Source organism: Platalea leucorodia, assembly GCF_965183815.1.
Source record: "Platalea leucorodia genome assembly, chromosome: 13".
In the NCBI taxonomy this organism is placed as follows: Eukaryota; Metazoa; Chordata; class Aves; order Pelecaniformes; family Threskiornithidae; genus Platalea; species Platalea leucorodia.
Genome location: NC_138835.1, coordinates 13,484,451 through 13,508,735, shown reverse-complemented (window position 1 = coordinate 13,508,735; position 24,285 = coordinate 13,484,451). Strand labels below are relative to the sequence as shown.

General features: G+C 44.6%; 1 protein-coding gene across 8 annotated transcripts; it reads right to left on the bottom strand.

Annotated features, from left to right (window-relative positions):
- Positions 1-1,586: 1,586 nt before the first annotated feature.
- LSM14B (LSM family member 14B) lies at positions 1,587-14,197 on the bottom strand. Of its 8 annotated transcripts, none has more exons than XM_082326129.1 (10): positions 13,929-14,197; positions 9,223-9,365; positions 8,734-8,869; positions 8,148-8,264; positions 6,177-6,347; positions 5,972-6,052; positions 4,776-4,937; positions 4,443-4,596; positions 3,255-3,474; positions 1,587-2,931 (listed from the first exon to the last, which is right to left on the bottom strand). In XM_082326129.1, the coding sequence occupies exons 1-9, from the start codon at positions 14,047-14,049 to the stop codon at positions 3,303-3,305; spliced, it is 1,257 nt and encodes a 418-aa protein (XP_082182255.1). In that variant the 5' UTR covers positions 14,050-14,197; the 3' UTR covers positions 1,587-2,931; positions 3,255-3,302. The 8 variants fall into 8 exon arrangements, with proteins under 8 accessions (XP_082182255.1, XP_082182256.1, XP_082182254.1 ...); XM_082326130.1 differs by having other exon boundaries at positions 8,806-8,869; positions 9,223-9,386; positions 13,929-14,196; XM_082326128.1 differs by having other exon boundaries at positions 5,972-6,049; positions 9,223-9,386; positions 13,929-14,195.
- Between the last annotated feature and the right edge of the window lie 10,088 nt (positions 14,198-24,285).

Here is a 24,285-nt window from a genome sequence, read left to right as displayed (position 1 = left end):
CCCCGAGGGGCTCGAACCACAGCGGGGCCTCCCGTCCCTCACGCAGCGCAGGGGTGAACAGGACTGACACCGGCCCCGTCCTCCTCCCCGTCTCCATGTTAAAAATTGTACTTTTTATTGCTGGCGCCTTGCTTATCTTTCAGCACAACCCTGAAGTTAAGCACAACAAAAGGCTTTGTCCGTCCTGTCTGTATTCCTAAGGGCGTCTCTGCTCCGGCTTTCAGGGAAGGGGAAGTTGGGTACCCGTGGCTGCACTGCGCTGCTTGACGGTGGCTTTTCCTACCTCAGCCTCGGGCCTCTCCCGCCCACAGCCCTGACCCCCGGGACCCAGCACCTGCTCGCAATAGCAGTAGGTGCCACTCGATTGTCACATTTCCCTGTTTCTATCCATGAAAGCTACTGGCAGCCAGCACGTGGTTTTACGGGCCTAAAGCCACAGGGAAGGGCTGGAAGGGCCCCAGGGCCCTGCAGGAGGGAGCTCGGCTACAGCACCCCAACCCCAGGACCCCTCAGCCGGTACCAAGCTGCAGGAGCTCTCGCGCTCCCCAGCCGCTCGCAGCACAGCCGAATGCTGCGAAGCACAGTGTGGGCAGAGCATCGCACCGGAATCAAGGACAGGAAAGGTGCAGGACGCTCCTTCAGCCCATGGAAGTGAGCTGCTGGGATACAGTGGCAGCTCCTTTATCAGTCCTTGGACAAGAGCTGTGTTTGGTTCCCCGCCCCAGTCACCACCATCCTCCCTCCTGTTGGGAATCTCCTCCCAGAAGCCGACAGGGCTGCGGCGGAGCCCCCGGCTGCCCCAGAGCCCAGGGGAAGGAGCGCTCCTGCGGGAGCGGGGCTCACGCTTCGCTAGCCCAGGGGCCGAGCCGCAGCCGTCAGCCCCCCACACCAGAGCGAGCCAGGCACCGTGCCCAGCACCGAGAGGCTGGGACACGTCCCTGGTACAGCAACTTCAGGGGTGGCAGTAGCAACGCCCGGGTCGTGTGTTAGAGTGGAGGCTTTCTGTAGGAACAAGGGGAATTACTGCCTTCAAATAAAGGCATCCTTACGCAGAAGTTAAGGACGATGCCTCAGTTTGCCACAGCCACCTCGGACGGTCAGTTGACTCCGGCAGCACAATGCCACCCTCACACTTAATGTCACGCTGGCTGTTCTGCCAGCGGAGAAGTTGGAGGCTTGCAGAAGCTTCCAAGGAAGCTGTTTGAGCACACGCCGTTTGGCTGGTACGAGCCCATTTGTGGCTACTGCCCCAGCAGCGCTGCCACCCAAAACAAGCTCCAGTTAAGCCCCGCCAGCCAGGGACTGGGGCTGTGCCAGGCACTGGGAGGCACCCGCTGAGGGGGCCTGGGCAGCGAACGCTCATCCCGCCCACTCCTCACCAGGAGGCTGGAAGAGAGGAGCTCGGGGAACAGAACAAGGGCTCAGTGCCCGCGTTGGGGTTTTTAAGCCCGTTTCAAATACCGTGTAACGCTTTCCAGCGCGGTTTTCTCTGACCTAGGTGTGAGCGCTGCTAGGAGAGGGACCGGAGAAGCTGTAGGGCCCGACATCACCGAGCTATGTACAAACCAAAGTAGGAGGGAAACATGAAACATTTACATGTTTATTATAATTACAATTTACATTACCCCAAAGAGCAGCCCCACTGCTATGTTCTAATTCTTCGCAATGAAGTCCTACAAAAATAAATCCAAGCTTTTACAGTAACCTAGGTCAATGCATAACTAAAAAATTCTAGCTATGTAAGGGGTTCAGTCATCAAGGTGCTTTTTCAACAAATTTCCCTACCAACCAAAGAAGGGACACATGCCTATAGCAATTTACCCCACTTACTCATGCAAACAAATGTAACCCCCCTCCCAGCCCCTCTCCCCACATACAGATTTTTAAAAACAAAAAGAAAAACAACTAAACTATTTACAGTAGGGAGGGTATAGAGATAACAAATTAAACATGCCCATCTGTTAAGCTTCATTATATGGACTCCCAAACCTAGTTTAATGAAAACATTCCATAGTGTTCCACCACAGCCTACTAGTGTACAGAGAACTGTTTGCGTTTGGCACTGCCCACGAGCGAGGCACAAACCGAGGCAGGCGGCAGAGCTTCGGGTCTCCTTCCCAGCCAGCCCGCTGCTGCCAGAACCCCTCCATTCCGAGCGCACGAGCGGAGACGCTTGCGGCTCCTGTCCCACGAGGGCACAGCGCGCTGTCCCCCCGCGCTGCCCCGACCCCGTAAGGAGCTCCGAGCCCCCGAGGAGCGCCCAGCACCCTTCAGCTCGAGGGAGAGTCACGGTTCTGTGTAAACCTGCAGCACCTCCGCGTTAGTACCAGCCGACAAACAGTTGTACATTTACGCTACTACATGATCAACAATCCAGTACTCCCAAGTGACAATATACATAACTCCTCAGCACCAGGAATCCATTCTTCCAGATACCAAGTGCTGCTCCACACCTGCTGCTGAGAACAGCGAGACCAGCAGCACCAAAGAATCCATTTGGCTACTCAGAACAAACAAATAATAGCTGGTTTATTTCAAGTGAGCTTTGGTTCCATGTTAAAATAACATGATTTATCTTCTTCAGGGTTCAGAAAAGGAGTCTGACTTTAAGCTTAGACTATAGCAGCCTTTGAGAGACCCAGAAAGAAGAACCATGTACATTAGTCTGCACTTAAAAAAAAAAAAAAAAAAGAAACAAAAACAAAAAAGACACCCTGAAGAAGGTACCCCTGAACACATTCCCTCTTCCAAAGGATATTCCAGCTGACAGTTGCTGGTCCAAAACAAGTCCAGAATATAAGCAGTAGTACATGAAGTTCTGTTGCTTGAGCTGAGACAGTAAACAATATGAACCATTTTCCCACAACAGTGCAGCAGTTGGTGGTTTTCTTTCTATATACAGTTTCATCCTCTCGGGAGAGATGTTAGAACCTGTTCAAGAAAAAAAGATAGACTTAGATTTGGTATTATGGGGATCTTCTTCCAAGAGAAAGAAAAGCAGCGAAGTTCACACCCATGTATGAACTGAAATGCTGAGCTAAAGCCTGAGCTCAGCCAAGCAGCTCTTGCTTTCTCAGCCAGAAGGCTAGCCCGAGACATCAGCGGAACAGTCAACACGTTAAAACCGCTCATATTTCCTTCTACTGCGTCAAATAATTGATCAGATACAATAAGGAACAATTCTTGATACATCCATGAGACGGGAGAGCAAAAGAGGTTGTGCAGACAGCTCAGGGAAGGAGTAAGAGACAAACCTGGCTCAGAGACAGCATTTATTCTTGCTAAAAAACTTGCCTCTGAAGTTACACTCTGCCAGTACCAGCTCTGTGAGTGGTCTGGTTTCGCCTTGCTGCTCCGCTGCCCCTTCCGCCTCGAAATCCGCCATGAAAGCTGCGGCCACGAAGGAACCGTCCAGACACTCCGAATGTCTCTGTATTGAGCTTCCTTTCTTCAGCCCACGTGGTACGCCTGGAACTGAACAAGACCGCATTCAGACTGAACATTAAATTTAAACACCAACTTTAGCTAGGAAGCTTCAAGCACCCTATTCTGTTGAACTGCACCGCAACAAGGACAAGCTGCAGCGTGCACGCGCTCACTAACTCAATTCCTTGCTAAGCGTGGACTTGAAAGTGGCAGCTGTTGGCTTCTGTAAGCTACTTTCATACTGGAAAACTAACGATGGGCCTAGAAAAGGGCTGGACAGGGTCTCACTAGCATTTCAAACCATCTTGTTTTCTTGAAAAACAAACTCTTGATTCCATAGAAGCCTCTGCAGAAGCCTGTCACACCCGAGGTTCAGCAGGCTGCTGCCGAGGTAGCTCCCCAGCCCCAGCGCGTTCCTTGCTCAGCAGAGCCTGCCTAGCCCCGGACACCGTACAGCGGGCGCTTGGAGGGAAGCAGAAACATTTCCAAGGGAATTTCACATACTGACACTTCACCAGGCAGTTGGCAACATGAGTGTCAGCAGCAAAAGATGAAGCTTGCTTTTAATATTCCCAACACTTAATTTAATGCATTTCCTCAGACAGACCTGACCTCCTCTCTGCCCAAGCTCCAGGCTTAGCCTGCTCCCATCTGCAACTTGCACCATCTTCAGCACAGCATGACCCTGATGCCTCCTCCCACAAACGATAAGCAATTTGTTTAAAATCAATGGGTTCAAAGTCAGTACTGGGAAACAGAACTGGAAATTCCTGTACGATAGTTTAGGCACGTGTATCAGTATCAGCTGAAAACCTTGCTTTTTGTTTGATCCCACTGCATGAAGCTTGGTTCATATCACTCGTGAGCCACCCAATGCATGGCGATACTCCCTTCTAAAGACTGTTTTGCTGACTTTCTTGCATTCTAAGATCTTTAAAGAATTAAACCATGTGACATAGATTATGTCTAGAATTCTGTGCCTAAAACTGCATTAAAAAAAGGCAAGAAATACTCACCTAGATTTCAGTTCTGAAGAAATGTTGTCAAAGAAAGACTTGGATTTATCATAATAGCAGTTGGGTCCCAGAAGATCCTCCTCTGCTTTACCGTCATTGTTTTGAGTTGCCACTCCAGGGTCCCCTTTTTCTTCCCCCGTCTCTGCTTTGTCATCTGAAGATAATAAAACGTATTACACTTCCTTGACGCATACCGAAGAGCCATCTGTTCTCTTGCTCCCTCAAACAAGATTTGAGATGCTGCCACATGTAATCATGCAGTTTCTCAGAACAAGTTTGTCTATGCAGTGTTTACTACTAGCTCAGCAATTCATATTTAATGAAGTCACAAACCTTTAAAGTTTAGTTTCTTCTTGAATTCTTTATCAAGTTCCTCTCTGTTGAATTGTGCATTTGCACTTTCAAAGTCAAAGTCGCCTTCAAACTTTATTGTATTTTCCTTCACAGTAGCTGGTCTGTTTTGTCCCCTAGAACGGTTTCTGGTTCTCCTGTTTCCTGAAAGCAGGAGAGTTTAAACACTTGGTAATGCACAGGGAGGTTAAATGACTTGCTCAAGACCAGAGGAAACCGGGGTTACAACTCAGGAGTTTCTGGCTTCCAGTCCTGCGGTTAGGCCACACCTCTTTGAAAGAAATTTCTGAACTTGGCTGTAGAAGACATATTATAGCAATACTTTAACTTTCTGAACAGCATTCCTGGATGTCAGTCTTACCGTTAACACAGAGTATACCCAACTTTCCTTCCAGTGTGAGGAGAGGAAATCAGAACAAGTACTACACCAAGAAAAGCTGAGAGAAGCGGGGAAAGCTTATCTTTTCTGGCTGCTATTCATCTGCAAGCATGGTACAAACAGTCTACAAACCTGTCATGATGGCAAAGAGAAACAGGTCACTGGTTTCAGAAAATCCACCCAAGACTCATCTACCCACAAAAGGAGCTTGGTACTTTGCGTAGCTTCTGGTTTCCAATTGAGAAGCTATCAACTCCTTTTTGGGGAAGCTATAACCCCTTCTACAGTGCTGCCCTCAGGCAAATTAATTTGAAGACTGGAGAGTCTGAAGTTTTGTTCCATGCCTTTTCTCATTTCACTTGGGCAGAAATCTCTGTTTGAATTTAATTTAACTTTCTTTTGACCTGTGCTTAAACTGCAGTCTTGAGAAAAGACCTCTGCTCTAGGGAAGTGAGGGCTCCATAGTTTCTCTCAGTAATAAGAGCTCTGGAAATCCTTAAAACAGGCTGCCCTTCCCAGTAAAAATCCTTCCAGTTTCAGAGAAATCTAGTTGCTGCTGCCAACTCATAGCATCAATTTTTATAACATACCTTCAGGTTTCTAGAAAAAGACACTAGAATTCTGTCCCTGGAATGTTCTGAACTTCTGTGACTCCAGAATCTATTTGAGCACCTCCAGATGCCCAAAGCCTTATCAAGCTTTATTCTGCTCTCAATCTTCTGTCCAATAATCCCTCACTGAAATTAACAATATTTGCCTTTATAGGCTAATGCGACTGTTTAGTGTCAGGTTAACCTACCAGATCTTCTCCTTTGAGGTCTTCTGTTTTCATCGTTCACCTGTCCTTGGGTTGGCACAGGTGCTGCCTGAACTGTATCTACTGAATAAGAAGGATAAACTTAATAAAAGAGCACAAGAACAAAACTGAAACAGTTTAGTCTTGCTATGCACCTTTGAAGAATGCTTCAAAACAGCACTTTAAAGATGAAGTGGTGCGTACATACCATTTGTCTTACTGTTGCCCTGTGGAACCTGCCGTCCATTGCGCTGAACCCCTGGAGTTACTTTCACTGGGGGTGGCTTTTGTGAATTCATGTTGTCAACCGGGCCAGTCTGAACAGCCTGCTCTACCATGGGGCTTTTGCGGACTGGGTGAACAGAAGGAAAGCCAGCACCTGGAAAAAATCCCAGTGACTAAGTGCCTCTCAGAAAACGTGCCAACACTATGCAAACCCTACCCACTTCTATGGAGAAACCATTTTGTCAAGAATTACTCAAAGCCTTGAGTGTTTAGCATTACACGCTATGTTTAAGTGGCATATACACTAGGTAAGGCATTACTGCCACCCAAGTCGTGGCTCTCAAATCCAGAGCCTTAAAATCAGGAAATCTACCCATTTATTTCTTAAGTTAGACACACATTAGATAAGGTAGCCAGGTCAGTCTCTTCGACAGTTTATACTAAAATGTAATTTCTAGGTGTATCCTTGATTATACAGGATTTTACTTTACACGATACTTCAAATCTGAAGCAAAAATCCACCATTTTGAAACTGCTCAAGAAAGCTTCCCCAACTTTGTCAAAAAAGATTTGCTGCAAAAGCTTAAACGCCTCAACTATATCCCATTTTGTAAGCCGCTTTTAGCAGTCCTTCAACTTCACTGCTTATTGTTAGCTTTCAGACAAAGAAAACCTGAAACCAGACCAGGATCTCAAAGTTACCCTTTTAAATTCCTTCTTGGTCAAGGCCAAAGTGTTACCAAGACTTCTGTTGCTCTTCCATCCAGGCTTATTTATTCACACTACAAAACATGTAAATACTTTTCATGGTTTGGTATACCTTACACCAATTATATTAAAAAGTGACAGTCTTCAGTATTCAGAAGAAACACTGCATTCTAGATTTAATTAGAAGTTTTGGAGTACTACAGGTTTATGTAGTTATGCATAAGAACTGCTTGGAAGCGAACTGTAACTGAATATACTTTAAGAGCAAGAAAAGTGAAAAGCTGAAGAGTACACAGAAACCAAGCCACTGACACTTCTGGGTCACCCAAGTCCACATGAGAGACACCCAGCAGGGAACATCATGCAGCTTCCCAGCTAACATACACCTGGAAAACTTGCAAGGAAGACAGACATATCCTAAGGATTATTCAGTAGGACAAAGCTGCTGTGCAAGTTCAACATGAGAAAGTTTCAAAGCTTAGCCAGAATATTGAGAAAGTATGTACAGATAGATGGCCAAAACCAGGAAGTAAGTAAAAACAGTTTCATGCCAACACAAGCATACATGCTTAAGTTAAAAACAGATGAAACTAATTACCATGTTTAAATGCAGGCTGCACCTGGTCTCTCTGCTCTGAGGATGGTCAGTCTAGTATCTCTACTCAACCTCCTTTAAAAGTTTTCACACACAGAAGCAAGCACCCAGAACTATGTTATCTCAGCTTACCACAACTCAAATTGCTTACTGTTAGTCATGCTTTACTAATTGGGAGTCTTGACAAGGTACTATGCCCCATCATGCATGAAATCTGTCCTGATATTTCCTCAATTACAGCAATACTCCTGAATTTTCTGTTAGCCTATGTCTCTAACAGCAAGGCCACCCGCAATTCAAGCAGTGTGCTCAGCTTTCCAGGAAAGACTAATAATTCCTCGCCCAGTCTCTAAAGTGACATGTTCCTGGACAGGATGCAGTACATCAACATCCCTCAACCTCAGCCCTCTCGATACTTACACAAGAGGATCCGCTGTCCTGTACTTTTTCTTTCTCCTGTCTCTCTAATTGATACTTCTAGGACAGGAAGAATACTTCATGTAATGAAAGGCAAAAATAGCTGACAACAAACTAGTTCTACTAGCATTACCCATATAAGTACTATCATTCTAGGAGGGGTTAACAAGAACAGAGTGTTTGCAAGTGCCATGCAGTTCTTCCAAATATTTGGAGTCCTCAAACTGCTGTTACCCTTGGAAGAGAGCTGATGGGGCTCTGAAGACATGTCAGGCTCTGAAACAGGTTGTGGAGACGGAGAAGAACTAGGGCTGGAAGCAGCTGCTGATGCTGGAGGGCTTACCAATTTCTCTAAAGAGATAGAGGGAAGAAGAGAAAGCAAAGATATATGGATAAGATACCAGGTAGTGAAACATCTGAAGGACTTGGAAAGAGATACAAGAATCTCTAGAACAGCATTAGAGCAGCTTATTTACAGTCCTCTCTGGGAATACAAGTGCTTTTTACATGTGATGTATGTGTAAGGTATGTCAGGTTAGAAATTAACCGGCCTCAACTGTTAGGTATTCACATCGCTTTCAGAAAGAAACTTTAGCTATTTAGTTTGTTTCTTTCTTTCTTGTGTGTCTGTGTGCATGTGTAAGTGAAACGCAGGCCTCCTTGCAATAAGATCATTGCGCAAAGTCGTTAACTACTTATTCACTGCTTGCTGCAGCCTGATGCTTAGCAAGGAATTAAATATTAATTATGGTTACTTGGTTTCACAGTAGTTGCATACAAGGACCATACCTTTATTCTAGCAAGTAAAGTTTTTACTTACCTAAACCTAACGAAGCTGCATACTGCTGGCTAAGTAAAGAGCTGGCAGCAAGCTGGCTGTAAGGTGGCATACCTCTAAACGGGCTGTAAGGCACATGTGGCTGAAAGGATGATGTAGAGGCAGAGCCCAGTGAAGACTGTAACAAGACAAAGTACATTTCCATTTACAGTGTCCAGAAGTCAACTTGCTTTGGCAGCGATTCTCTACTTCATGTACAGCATTACTAAAGCTTAAGTAAATACTGAGAAGGGTTAGTTTACCTTTTTACGATTTTCCTGCATTCTCAGCTAGATAAACTAGCTCTGGCTTTTGTTGACTGAAGTCTTTAATGCTGCTATTTTAAACGTTACAACAAAATTCAGGATGCTTCAATCTGAAGATTCCTGGAGACACTTACTGGCCTTCATTTTCATAAGCTTATACCAAAATCCAGTCTTTCATCACCAATGTTTTATCATAGCTTTTGATCAATACTTCAGGCTAACTTACTTGAACAATGGCAGGATCTTGTGGCAGAGTATGTTGAGCTTTTGGAGGTTCACAGACAGTGATGTCTTTGATGTCGCTTCCTCGAAAAATAATGTATTCATAGATTTCTTCTCTTGGAGGAGCAGGTCTGTCTGTGGGCCGGTCTTCAGTACCAAAAGATCGCACTTTAGCATTAGAAAGATTACTATTAGTCCAGTATTACCACTGCAGCATTGTTTAAATTCAGATTTATGCAATTAAAAAGTACTCTTGTAATACTTGCCAAAAGTAACAACAACAAAAGGTTACCTCCAGAACCCTGAATCTCCTTATCACACACATCTGTTCCTTCAAATGCCAACTTTTTCAGCAGCCTGTATAAACAGTTTTGTTTACATCAAGCTGTGAAGGTAAAGACCATAGACCAGCTGGAGTGAAGAATCCTACTCCAAAACCAAGGACTTCCCCACAGTGCTATACTGCCATATTCCCCCTCCCTCCCCAGCCCCGTCCTGTGTAAGCATTCAGCTTGAGACAACTGCAACAGACCGCAGGAGAGGCCCGTGAAGCAGTAGGGGGGAAATCTTAGAAGGCTTTAGAGCTCAAAGTTGCACCTTTGGTTTCACATATTTATTATACAGATAGAGGTAAAGTTTTATCAATGACAAGAGCTTCCTATTAAAATTCTCTCTCTGTGCCACTGGTTTTATGATTAATATCCACTGACTACAAGGCAAGCTTTTAGTGATAAATTCAAAACCTCAGTGCCTACTGAGGCTTTACTGAGTCCCAGCTATCGCAACACTTGAGCGGGTACTAACCAGTGATGTTACACATTAGAGGGGGAAAAAAGCTGCAGTTGACTGTGTGGCAGCTACCAGGTGGAAGCATAAATTAATTTGAGCCATTAAAAAGAGGAAGAGGCCAGACTCAGACTTACTGGACTGTTAGTGCAGGAAAATAGGTAGCATAGTTACATCAGACACTGACATACAAAAGCTTGAAATTTCAGCCACAAGTTACAGAAGCTCATCAAGTTTCCTAGTCTAGTTGTTTTCTGTCTTTGTGAGGCTTTGCCAGTTCAGATAAGCACCAGCATGTACGAGTTTGATGTATGCTTTCTCCCAATAGAAGAATTCCGTACTGGAGTTGCATCAATTGCTTCTAACAGGTTACCACAGAGCGCTCAACCTCTGCCAGGACACGCCACAATTCCTGCAGCACCTTTACAAAATTACATCCTTAACAGACCTTTCACAAGCCCCTGCCATCTCGCAGTCTGTGGTCATGTGCCAGCCAGTTGCCATTCCCACTGCACAGCTGCAAAGATATAAGCACAGACAGCCCTGTCACATGGATGACAGGGGACACCACAGCTTCCCCAGAAAAAGGGCAGCAAAAAGGTGGATCCGCTCAATCCCAGTGTTGAGCATCCCCGGTATACTACACTGTTACTAACTTACTAGGAGCGCTGACAGTTGTAGACAGGGCTACTCATCAAGAGTCCTGTTCTCAGAGATGAAAAGCAGTATCCAGGTGGTTCCCCCCACCAAGCAGCGGTCAGTGCTGCAAGCGGTCTTCATCTCTGTTCAACACGTATCTCAGCTCCCAAGGAGCAGTAAGCTCCGGGTACAGCAGGTCAATGCCAAACTTTGTCCCTCTCACACCGATGGCGTGTAGCACCTCAGCTTACACCTAACTGGAAGGGAATCTTAACTGGTGCAAGGACAAGCTGTCAGTCACTTCCTTTGAACGACAGTCTTCCATTAGTTCCTAGGGTATATAACCTCGCCAAGTTATTTTAGACCTCCAGCTGCTGTTTGATCATATTACAGCTGTAACCTAGTCAACTAGCAGCAGATTATAAACTGAAAGCAATGCTTGTGGCCTTTTAGACATGAACCGTACCACCGATATCCCTGCTGAAGATTAGATTATTAGAGCACACAGCTCATGGCAAGACATACCGAAGCTACCCAGGGACTACTGCAGAATCCCATGGCTAGCTTGGAAAGCACCGCATCTTCTCTGAGCACTGGGATCAGCCTGTCAGCTTCCACATGGAGAAACACACGACCTGCAAAGCCCAAAGCTGTCCAGGCAGCCTCTCCGTTGGCCGGTCCCAAGGTTTCTAACTAAAAAGGTGGAAAACTATGTTCTTGTTGTAGACAAAAACAGCAGCGAGGGCATTTGAAAGGGCTCTAGGAGTCGAGCATGCCTGCCCCTGCATTTGAAGTGTTTAACGGTTCCTGGTACATCACAAAGTACAGCTTTAAGCCTCTGCCGAGGTCCGAAGGGCTGTCTCCATGAAGAGTTACATGACTATTGTTTACAGATGAACAGGAAATCAATCCCACACCAGGCTGCAGCTAGTGCTTTACCATACAGTTTGTATTCACATGTGGGGCTCTGTTGAGCTAGACCTCTGAAGGGTCAGGATGCCCAACAAGAGTGACTGGACGTCTGGGAAGCAGAGCTTGCGTGGATAGTTGTTGCTCAAAAACTCCAGTTTCTTCAGACTTCTACAGAAGGGGGAGTAAGTTTCTGGTGTTCACTGCCGACAGGACAGTAATAGGCTTAAACTGCCTTTGTTTGCAATTTAAGTTTAGCATCTACCAAGACAGACAACTTTCTTGCAGTGCTTAAGTAAGCATGTAGAATCTCCTTATCCAGTGTTTAACATATTGTGCATGTGTTGAGATGTAACAGGAACCAAATACAAATCAATTGAAGTTAGCCCTGCTTTGAGTAAGAGGCTGAACCAGATTCCTTCCTGAAGTCTCTTTCAATCCGAATTTTTTTTATCACTTGGGGGATAAAAAGTAAAGAGAATAGCACTTAAATTACATACTGAAGTTGTCTGAGCCTTAAACAGTGGCATCTAGGGCTTAATAATAATTTACTAGCTATCTGGACAACTTTAACTGCATGTCAGTAGTTCATGGTTCTTCTAACCCTTCAGAGATCAAGTGTTTCAAACTGCTGTCCCTCCTAAGCACAGGGTTGATATTGCTGTCCCTGACTTCAACATTATTGCTATGTTCATAATTCTGACACTAATTTTGATATAAAGTCTCTAAATTTAAAAAACCCTCTGAGCTAAAATGAAAAGCAGGGTTTGTACTGCAAAGTTTATAGAGCAGCACTTTAAGTGGGGAAAAATGTATTCTCCGTCTATTGTAACAACTATTTCTTAGGCATTCCAGTTCATCAAAACTGAACACTAAGAGACCAATAAATACAAGAACTGCCAGAAATCTTATACAGAGCATGTACTTTCTCACACCATAAAGCACTTTAATCACATACGCCTTTGAAACACACCACTTAACCTCTGAAGTGGCAAGCGCTATGTGGAAGGCAAATCTATGTGAGAAACCATTTCTACTTGCTGCTGGGTAAAGGTGAAGACCTCCCTGCACAAACAGCAAAGGAATTGCATCCTTCCTGCAACCTCTCAACTACTTTGAGTGGAATACTAACACAGATAGCTCCATTTATACATTTAAACAAACAGCTATGTCCCTAGAGAAAAAAGTAAATTTGTGAAAACTCACATTTTTAACTTCAGAATATGCACTAATAGGTGTCAAATACTCACGTCCAACATCACATAAACATCATTATACTGAATAAAGAGTGGCACGGGCTGCCTTGAGGATAGCTGAGAATCAGGCAAGTCAGCATCACGTGCCAGCAGATAGTCTTTCAAAACAAAAGATGTTTGGTTTGTGGACAATCCTGATGGGCTGCTGGAGGCAATGAAGAAGGTGTGCACTTCCCAGAACAGGGAAGGACAAAACTCAGGGAAAGAAAAAGCTGATGCAGATTAGCTGGAGAAGCCAAGCTGGACACTAAAAGCAGTACAGAATTAAAATCTTGTTTGAGAGACTAAACAAGACAGGGCAGGTTTTTCTGAGAGTAAATATGGGAGTTCCCAGCACAGGTGACAACTGAATCCAAATGACACTACTTAAGCAGAAGATAAAGATCACTATTTCTACAGGGAAACAAGATGCAAAACCTCGATGAGCAGCCTGCGAGGTAGGAAGAGCCAGACCCACGGGCAGATACCCCACGGCACTCTGGACACGAGCTCTCACCCTCTTCACCTGACCGGAGTCCAGTTATTGATCACGGAAGGAACAAAGACACATCAACAGCAACGCTGTTTTCCCCAGCACTGGCCTGGGGCCCTGCTCAAGCCAAGCACCGAGACACTGCCAGACGTAGAGAGGGGAACCAAACCATGAACGGCGATGCAGACCGTCACCTTCCTGGCTCTGACAATAGTAAGAGGAGCCAGCGTGGCTGGCAGCTGCTCTTCTCTTCAGGGGACTGGGAACTTCGCCTGAAAACCAAGGGCTCCCCAGCATCCCGGGCCCTGCCCGCCCCGCCGGGGCGGCACAGCGAGCCCCCGCCACGGCCACGGCCCGTCCCCGCGTGGCGGAGCGGCCTCCCAAATGCTGACTCACGGAAAGCCAGCAGCGCCGAAGCCACGGGCTCCAACCCCGCCGCCCCCCGCACCCCCTCGGGGCGGGCGGGCTCCGGCCGCCGTGCGCCCAGGCCGGGCTCATTGTTCAGGGGACGGAGGCGGCGGCCGAGGCGGGCGGGCCCCCCGCGTCCCCTCAGCGAGCGCCGGGCCGCGGCGACGGCGCCAGAGCCAGCCTAGGCCCGACCCCCCCCCCCCCCCGCCGCCCCGGGAGGGCCCCGCCGCGCCGCCTCACCCTTGGCCAGCGCCACGGTTGAGTTCTCGGTGTCGATGGTGTAGAGGATGCCCTCATAGCGGATCTGCGCCTTGGAGATCAGACTGATCTTGCTGCCGATGTAGGGGGTCCCCGAACTCATGGCGGCGGCGCTGGGCCGGGCCGGGCCGAGGGGAAGGAGGAGGCCGCGCGGGTCGCCGCACCGCCGCGCGGAGCCGCCGCGCCCGCCCACGCACACTGCGGAGCCGGGAGCCCCGCCGCGCCCGCCTTATATAGGGCGGAGGGAGACGGGCGGGGGGGGGCGCGGGCCGGGGGCGTGCTGCGGCCGCTCCGCGCATGCGCCGCCGCCGCCCGCTATTGACCAGACGGGAGACGGGGTCAGACGCGGAGGGGAGGGGGGGGAAGCCCGGAGCCTGCCTCACGTGACCAGCCCAGGCGAGGGTGCCACGTGCGCTGCGGGCGGGGCGGAGCGAGGCGGGGCGGGGCGGGGCGGGAGCTCGCGCCCTTCCCTTCCCGCGCTGCACCGCAGCGGCGGCTGAGGCGAGAGCGGGGTTCGGGCCCCGCCCGGCGGCGGGGAGCGGCAGGGCCGCGCCGCTGGCACAGGCGAGCCGCGGGTCGCTGCCCGCTCACCCGTGTCGCAGAGATTTTTGTCACGTAATGCGGGGGGGTCGCCTCCCCCGCACATCCCCCCCCCCCCCCCCGCCGAGCCGGTCTATGAGGGAAGCTTTTCCCGCCCTGAGAGCCGCCTCACCTCACCCCGCTCCCCGCCAGGCCCCCCGGGGTTCTGCAGCAGAGAGGCTGCTCCAAGGCTTCCCGCCGGCGCCAGCTGCCTCAAGCCGCAGCAGCGCTCTGAGAACGGGGATGGCTGCCTCCTGCCCGAGCCCCTTTTCCTCCCCCTGGTGCCATGGCAGCTGAAGGGCCTGGGTGCGTGCCGGGGGCCTGCCCCGTGAGGCACACACCGTGCTTTTGTTCAGCAGGCGAGACGGGACGCACCCGGTGCGCCGATGGCGGCAAGTCGCATCGTGGCAGAGGGACCACAATGCTAGGCCGCAGCTGGAGAATGAATCTTTCAGTGCGGCGTCTCCTGGGATTTCGCCGGCTCCCCAGCCATCTGCGGGTCAATGAGAGACAACCGGTAGCATCTGGCAGACATAGGCACAGGAGGTGAAGTCACTAACCAGCGTGAGGGTGGATGGGGATCAGGCAGGGCAGTTACGTTTGGGGCAGCAGGTCAGAGTGCACAAATCTCACTAATTTGTGTGACGCAAATGAATAAGATTCAAAACCAGCAGCTGGAGACAATACAGTGGGAGCCATTGTCTCAGTGTAAAGAGGTTTGCCGGAGCTGCGTGCGCCCATGCCTTGGTTACATGTCTCCATCAGTGATACAACAGCGACAGTAGTGTGCAGTCCACGGGTTTATCCTCGTGTCATGACGCCTGCTTCCTTGCGCACCATGGCTCAGAGAGCTGCTCTCCAAATGCCCCAAGCTGTCCACCCTGTGACCTTATGTATTTTATGGTGCTACTCTTCATGCTGTCTATACAGCCTGGAGAGCAGATCTCCCTGTCTGAACAGGGAAGACTCACTCCTTCTCACTCTCTTAGGGACACACATGTGCAGTCCTTCTCTTGTTAAATTTTCATCGTTCTAGCATGGAGAGAGTTGCTAAAAAAAACCTAAAGTAAATGATTTCATATATATTAGTTGGGCAAACAGTATTTTTGAGTAAGAAAGTCAGCCCTTAAAGTCAATATTTTTAGATTTTTAGCTCAGCCTTAAGTATAACCTATACAGAGCAAGAAAAGATTCATTTTTTACTGCAGTAAACAGTGCCCTTTAGTGGGCAAATTACTGGTTAGACACTTCCCTGCTGAAAAAACTCATCTAGCTCCCCTGTATGAGGAGTGTCTAGTTTAAGAATGTGGAAAAGTTCAAATGGAGAAAAAACAGAGCGAGAAATAATAAAATGCTCAGTTTGGGGCAGTCACAAATAATTATTTTGAATGGGAAAAATGATGTCAGTATAGGCAATGCAACCAAAGGTAGGGAAGCAGTACTCCCTCTTTTGGTTTGTATTCCCCAGCTCCATAATGTATTTAACTTGGTGTTCCTTATTTCCACTCTTAAAATATTTTTTAGAAATAGTAAATTGGTCTCCGGGTTTTTCAGTTCAACTCGTTTTTTTCTTTATGCACACCCAAAACGCCGCTGATTCATAAGCACCTCTAGTTCCAGTATTTTGTTCTGTACTCAGCAAAAGGTATTATGGTTGTTTTATCCTTTCACTTTTTTTTTAAATACCAGGAAAGAGAAAGGGACGATCATGTACCTATGCAGCAATGTGGATCCCGCAGGAAGACTAATTAAAGCAATGTGGAAAAAGAAGAATACACCAAAGTGGCATAAACTCTACACTGGTAAGGAGAGATATGCAAACATACAGAATTTTAGTTATAATCATCATGGCCATAAATTGACCTGCCTCTGGAGGATACTCTTATTGTAATGAATTTCCTCAGTATCTTTTGTTTGACAACAGTCAGAGATGACAAGTGATCAGCAAGAAGAAATACGACACCTGACATTTTAAATGCCCTGTTAGTGTTATTTATTCTGCTAAAAAATACAGTTCTTCATCCATTAAGTGTTGAAAGGGGGAATGAAAGAGCATCTTTTGCTGCGTAAATTCATGACAAGTGTGCAATCCTGGGCATCCCTCATATGAAGAGGGAATATTTGGCTTCATATGAAGAAGCCGACTGCAGTTCATCATGGGGCTAGGAAGAAACGTAGCAGAGTTGCACCTTATGTTAGCAGCAGCCACAGTTTCACAGAACAGCATTTTCGACCACTGGTAACTGTGGTCTTTGGAGACTGGAGGTAGGGTACAGTCGAAGTATGTAACTACATAGCTAGTTCATTTACAGGAGAACCTATGTTGCCAGAACTAAGGAGACTCCCATGGCAGCTGGAATGCAACTGGTGGCATTTGGGATGGTCGCCACCGATACACCTAATGACATTTCATAGCAGTTAAAAGAGAAACCTGTGACTTACAGCAATAGTGAAAATTTGTGGGGTGTATGATGGTGAGAGGGCACTTACGTGGTGGCTGATGGCCATGTCCATGGCCATGTGAGCTGAACTGACATCTGGCAGAGTTAATGACAGAGGGCAGCTGTTAGAAACACATCTGTAACAAGCCCCAGCTGCTGGAAGAAGCGAGCCAGGCACTGGCTGCTGAAGCATCACCTCTTGCACCTGGGGACAGTGGGATATGTTTGCAGTTAGTGGCAAAGAAGAGGAGAGAAAAGAGACTAGCATGGAAAATGGAGGAGGTGAAAGTCGAACAGAGATTTTAATTTGGGTGTGGCAAACAAAACAAATGATACAAAGGAAGGGAGAAACATGTGAGCCCTAGAGGAAGAAAAGTTAGAAACATACCAGTAGTTTCAAAGAAAACTAGGGACTAAAAAAGATGAAGAAATTGAAAAGATGCAGGAAAGATGAGAAGGAAAAAAAAATGATCTATCTAAGTGTTTTTATTCTAAATAAAGAAAAGCAGAGAAAGTAGAATAAAGAAAAAAACATGTAAAATCAACTGAAGGAAACTAGAATAAAGGGAAGACGGAGGGAAGGAGAATAGAATAAGGAAATGAAAAAATAGAAACATGAATAAGTACAAAAAATTGAAAACGTGGTAACTTTTATTTAGATAATGTCTGCTTCATACAATTAGTTTCTCCATTTCCCTCAGTCTAAGAAAAAGAGATACAATGATGTATGTAGGAAATAAATAGTGCTTCATTACATTAGTTTGTCTTTCATCTCAGGAAAAGCGGTAACTCTTCTGAAAAAAAATCCATCAAAACAATAGGTGTTGTTTTCTTTTTTATTCCAGAAATAAATACAGAGATTGTAATACATGTAATACTGTTCTGTCCTTTCTCCCCTTTCTCTCTTTCTCTTTTTCTCAATTTTGAGTCTGTGCCTCAGACATTTCAATTTTGACATCTTTCATTCCACCCCCATGTATCAAATTTAAAGTCACTTTAACTCCTGGATTTAAATGAAATATTTTATAAAATGTCATAGTTTTAGGCTTGTGTGGGATTGGCTCTCGTAATTAGTACCTCAACTGTGTACTTAGTGGAACTGGCATAAATCTGCATTATTCCATTGCATTTCTCAGCACTCCAAGCGTGTTGCACAGTCAAGACAAAATATATTTTAGCAATAAGGATGCGATGGCAGAGAGCTTAAGCTGCTTATCCAGACCTACAAGGTTTGTGAGTGTCAAAGCAAGACCACAATTTGGGCATTGCTCTTTATTTCGATGCTCTAACTGTATGAAATACAAATATAAGAGGAGGAAATATTCACACGAGTTTGGCTGAAAACAAACTTATTATTTTGTACACATACACAGTCTTTATGAGGTATGGTGTCAGTATCTGAGATCAAGCTTTAGAGATTTAAAAAGTAGCATTTTGAATTACCTGCTAGATTTATCAGGCTCTTAATCTATACTTTTTAACCAGCTTTATTATAAATACACTCACATTAAAATAGTATATCTTTATTTTCTTGTTCCATGTATGCATTCAATAGTGCTTTTCATATTGTAGTCAGTTTACTCTTTTCCCTGCTAAATCAATCATTTTCTATAGGGAAAGAGAGTTCTTTGCTATAATGCAAAATGATAATTTTTTTTTGTATTTGTGACAGTCCAATGGTAAAATTACAAAAAAAACGCTGGAGAATTTTTCTGTTTCTATAGCACTTCCATGTGGAAGACTCAAATGACCTTGTGGGGATTCAAATTACCAGTCTGACTTCTAAACCCTTCAGTTTTTTGAGATAGGTTCAATATATCCACTTCAATTTATGGGATAAGCCAACAGTGGTGTTCTCACCTGGCCAGTCTTTGCTGTTTGTACCTCAAGAATCTACAGGGCCTGCTTATAAAAGCTGTGTTTGATTACCTGAACCTATAGAGGTTAGAAGACATTGGGACACTTCTGATGAAACAGAGTAAATACTTATTTTTATAAAACTGAAATAGCTTGGACATGCATAACATCTTTTATTAGAATGAACACAAACTGCTATTCCAGACTTTTTTCACATTCACCTCACTACATTACAGCGTCTACTTTACAAGCTGTGAAAATGAGACTAAAAAACCATGCTCAGTACTAGACAGAAGACCAAGAACACAACCCAAAATCCTGTCTGCTGTTGTGATTCGTTTCATCGTTGAAGCATGGGGGGATGGAGCAGTTAGAGAAGTGCAAATACCTTTTATACTGAGGTTTTCTGAATCACAAGTGGCGAGATGAAGTTATCCCGGCTAACTAGGTGGTGATTTATTCACGGATGTGGAAGCTGGAGATAATTTTAAGAGATCCCTTCATGACGACAGGTAAATGGATAATGTATATGATACAAAAAAGGTTGACGAAGCTGAAGTTTGCAGTTTGGTCACAAAAACTGAAGAATGAAGTCTTACAAGCCAGACCTAGATTCTAAAAAAGGTGTTTAGGCATCTCTCTCCCATTCAAATGAGTAAGAGGATTCAGACCTAAGTTTAGAAATAATTAGGGCATAAAGAGAGATAGTTGTCTATCTAGGACAGTGGGGAGCACTGAACATAGCCTAAAATACAAAGTTCCATTAGGGAAAATCTCTGACTTTTTTTTTTTTTTTTTGCTGCATAGGCTGCTTTTCCTTGGGTAGTGTTGCGCTGAAGTGAACTGCAAGCCTCTGTATCCTTCTCACAGAGGCACTGATGTGAGGGGATGGGATGAAAGTGGGATTTCATAAAGTTTTTTCAGTCATGAAGTGAGCAAAAGGTGGAGCGAAGAGCATGCTGAAAGGCAAACAGGAGATAATAAATGGAGAAAGGAGGCAAAAAATTGTCTTTGAGGGATGAAATGCTGCAGAGGATTTGTCTGCAAATAAAGGTTTTGTAGGATTTCAGGTTTATGCATTAACTGGGAGAATAAGAATCTGTGTATTTAGCTTCATGCCCAACTTTCTAGGAGGTTCAAGAGCTGCAGTGATAACCAATGATCTAAATCCACTTCTAGACTGAGTAGAGTCCAAGTTAGAACTAGACTATCACAACTGACCTACTTGGTACACTTGACAGTAGTCTCAGTGGAGAGACTAAGGAGCAGATGGGAGTACAGCCTGATACGTCGCTCTGTGGACAGTCTTTTCAGAACAAAAAATCATATGTTTTGGAGAGTGCAAGTTGTATTCACTACATACTTCAGACCCCTGGATGTTGCAGACTAGCAAATTTCACCATTCCCTCTACAGAAATCTATCTTTACTAATTAGGTTTGGCTAAAATTCCAGAAGGCTCGACAGCAGTGTTTCTTTAAGAGCTCCTCCTTCTCCCTCTGTACTTCTTTCTCTCTTTACAAATTATTGAACGCGTTCAGGCTATCAGTATTGAGCACTGTTTCATTGGCACTGAGGCTTGAATGGGGTTGAACCAAGACCCTGCTGCCCAGTTCTTGCTAATGCAAATCAAATCATAGGACAACATACATAACTGGGCTGAGAACAGAGAGGAAAGAGCTCCTTTATTAGATGTTTTAGTTCAGAGACCTCACTTGCATTAATTCTCTATAGTGGACTCTGTTCTTGAGCCAAAGAAATGAATCTCCCTCTCCTTACCTGTTTTACAAACGACTAGTAGATTCTGCTTCTTTCTGTTCGGCTAGGTAACGCATCATTTTACCTAGACTCGGCAGTATGCTGTTCTTTCCCTGCATAACATCTGCTGCAGTTTTCATAGCTTGAATTGTTCTTGGACTCGTTTTAAAAGGCATGTTTCAGAAATGTCTTTGAGGATGTGAATTATTAGTCATTGTTTTATCTGCTAGGGTGTTCTTCTTCATTTATGTTTGTTATTTTACTTTTTAAAATAAGACTAAACAGGCTTTGGAGTTTCACGTTTATAGGTTTTAATTCAGGTTTAGGTTGAAGATACCAAGAATGGTAAGGTAATTCATAGCAACAGGATTTTAGTGCAGTTTCAGAAAGTAATTTATTCTTGTATGACAATAAACTGGCATTTAATCACCTTCACATTTTAGAAGTTAAACTGTAAATCAATCTTCACATAAGATAGCAGTGTCTCTCTGGCTGGTCAGTTCTAAATTGCACTTCTCCTTCCTGTTGTAGTATTTGTGTACCCACTTTCCACATATACCTGAAAATTCTGACATATACTGTTCCAAAGCCTTTGCATTATTTGTACGTCATACCTCATTTCTCTATTACTTGATGTATGGCAAGAGTTTTATTAGTTAGTGCACTTTTAAACCACATTTTTGTTCTGTAAAAAGTGACCCTAATAATAACATCTGAGATTTGGCATTTCAGTTTTCTCACTTAATTCATATTAACATGCTTAATTTTTTCCAGAGAGCCTCACAGCTTCATCTTGGACTCTGCATTTTACTCAGCAGCATCCTCAGCATTTACTCTGCCCATGACATCACCTGTGACAAACTTCTAAAGGCTATCTGGAACAGAGAGTTCTTAGTAAGACGTTTTGAAGGCAAAAGGTTTGTGCAAGTATAACTCAGAGCATAAACTGGTCTGAAGAATCTTAATTGTTGTTGATGAAGCAGAAAGAACCCCAAGCAGAGTTGAGGGTGAGGTTGTGAGTTAGAAAAAACCATATCTTCTTTTATTCTAAACTGAAAGAAATCTGATATTTGTATCTGAATGAACTGGAAGCCCAAAGTGACATAGTACTGAATACCTTTTCAAATAACTATCTGAGCTGTAATAGGATAATAATGCACTCTGGTCTTTGCAGGGCAAGAGTTAATGATTCAGTCTCTGTGTGATGCAGGTGGCTTACTACTCCACCCAGATATAAAAGAGGATGGTGTGGCTCCTGTAGGAGAGATGATCCTTCTGAATTAAAAAGTTTGGATTTAGAAGACCTAAAAGCAATCGAACTGCAAGAGAAGGCTTAAGGGTTCTGTTTTCTGTGAATCTCTTTTAATGACAGGAAAGCTTTAGGAAGGGGGCAACTTGGCCCTGCACAGATTTTTTTTTTTTCTCTTTGAGTCAGTGGAAATGCGGGTAATAGTGCAGGGGGAAGAGCTGGCACGATCTCACCAACACGTGTACCAGTATGCAAATTCACATAGCTTTTAGAGTTGCAAGGATGTTACGTTTGATGGGTTCTTGCTGGGGATGAGGGTGTAGCAGGGATGGCTTCAGGCTGCCAAGTTGTAAAATTCTGCTTAGATGGCTTCATGTCAAGGAACAGTAACAAATGAGTAAACTTAGTGGCCCACTAAACTGTACAGAGCAGCAAAACTAGCTCCCTCTTTTGCTCTGCTGAAAATAATTAAGAGAAACAAGTTTTATAGTTTCATAAAAACAATCTGGCTTTCTTACACAAGAACATACAAGTTGTCTATTTCTTCCCTAACTAATCATCTTTCCTAAACAAGATGTTGTATTTGTTGCCTGCCATTTTGTCTGGTCGTTAATAAATGGTTAGTTTACACAGATGGATGGGTTTAATGTCCTAGCTAGAAAATTAAGTAATAGTGACAGCAATGTTGTTATACTTCTGTGGTAATGGGAGAGTATTGCGAGTAACCCCGTACAGACAAAACTGACAATAAGGAACAACTCAACATAAAAAACTTGGCCCTCCCTCTGGGTGTGTCATTTCCTTTGGGTTGGAAGTTTTCCCCATCTTGTATTTCGAGAGATAAAATATTTGTCTGACTTGCTTCAAAATCTGTACTAGTTTCTTCTGTCAACTGTGGGAACACATCCCATATTTAATTGAGTTATTGGATTTGTTTGGAGTTTCAAAAATGAGCAAAAGCTCATTAAACGAATAGGGGCAAGTCCTTGAACTCTGTCTCTGATAGTGAGAATATATTTTAGGTAGTGTAAGAAAGTAACCTATAGTCTGGAATCATATCCCTAACTATTTTCGACTGCTGGAGAATTCAGAAAAAAACCTTGTATAATACCCTTCCGTGCTGTGTTTTCATTAAGTCTGAGGCAGCTCAATAAAGAAGCTACAGCATGATTTATTTTAATCAGTTATTACAGAGAAGTCATTAAAAAAAAAAAACTTGGCAAAATCTTGCTTACATACTTCTTGCATTCCAAATCCACAAAACGTTTAGATACAATCTCATTTCATTATAACCAAAACAAACCTCCTTTACTAGATTTCTTTCATAATGATGATGTTTCCATACCTCTTCTGTCTACACTGGCTTTCCAGTTCAGTGTCTTTTGTGTCTGTTTTCTTTATAATGTCACTAAGATTAGTCAGGTTGCTCTGAGGAATCCTGTCGTCCCATAAAGCTTGGTAAGAGCATTTGGCAGACTGTGAACTAGAGATGGAGTAGGGAAAATGATTTAGCCATTTTTGTCATCTGAAGATGACTTTCAGAAATGTTTGCACATGTGATTATTCTGCCAGTTCAAATCTACAAGAATCTGGATTTTGACCTACGTACTGTACATACGCTGAAAGTTTTACCAACTTTTTGGCCTGTTAGTTTCATTTGACATTTCTTATTGTTGAGATAAAATGTGTATATGCAGGCACACACACAATCCTCTTTTTAAATAACTCCTCTATTTTAAAAGAGGGGTGCCATGGGGCTGTTGAATGATTTAGATAGGGACATAGGGACAAAGAATGTGTCCGGCTCTGTTCCTGTAAGTTACGGTCTCCAGGCATTGTGATAAATGCCTCTCAAATTCCATAGGACAAATGTTTTCATCTACAGCAACTACTGTTTCACGACTGACGTGGCATTAACTATACCTGTTCTTGGCACTGACCAAGAACAAACAAGATGAAGATTTATCTTCAGTTCTTTCATTTATTTTTATTTATGTAATTTTGAAGGTGAGTGAGTGGAGGGAAGCATATAAAGAAAGAGGATAACACCGATCGCCATAACTGGTCAATTGTTAAACAAGTGTCCAGTAAAAACTCTTTTTGATGGGGCAAAAAGGCAATGATCTAAGAATGATGTATTATGGTATCGACTGGAAAAAATCAAGCAGTCTTCAGTTCTTTAAGGAGCTCCAGTTTTAAGAGTGCATGCTGCTCTGCTCTCGATGCACAGAATGGAGAGTGTAATAGCACCACACAATCCAGGTTCCCATCTCCTCTGGCTCTTGGCTTCATCTGATACACAGAAGATTATTAGAGAGATGAGGAAGCGGTGCACAGCAGCACATCCAGCATAATCAGTGACAAGAGAACAGTTAGGACACTGACATAGACAAGGAAATTTTCCGTGGGCTTTACATCTCAAGTTAAGTCATCCTAACTATACCTCTTAAGGGTGAC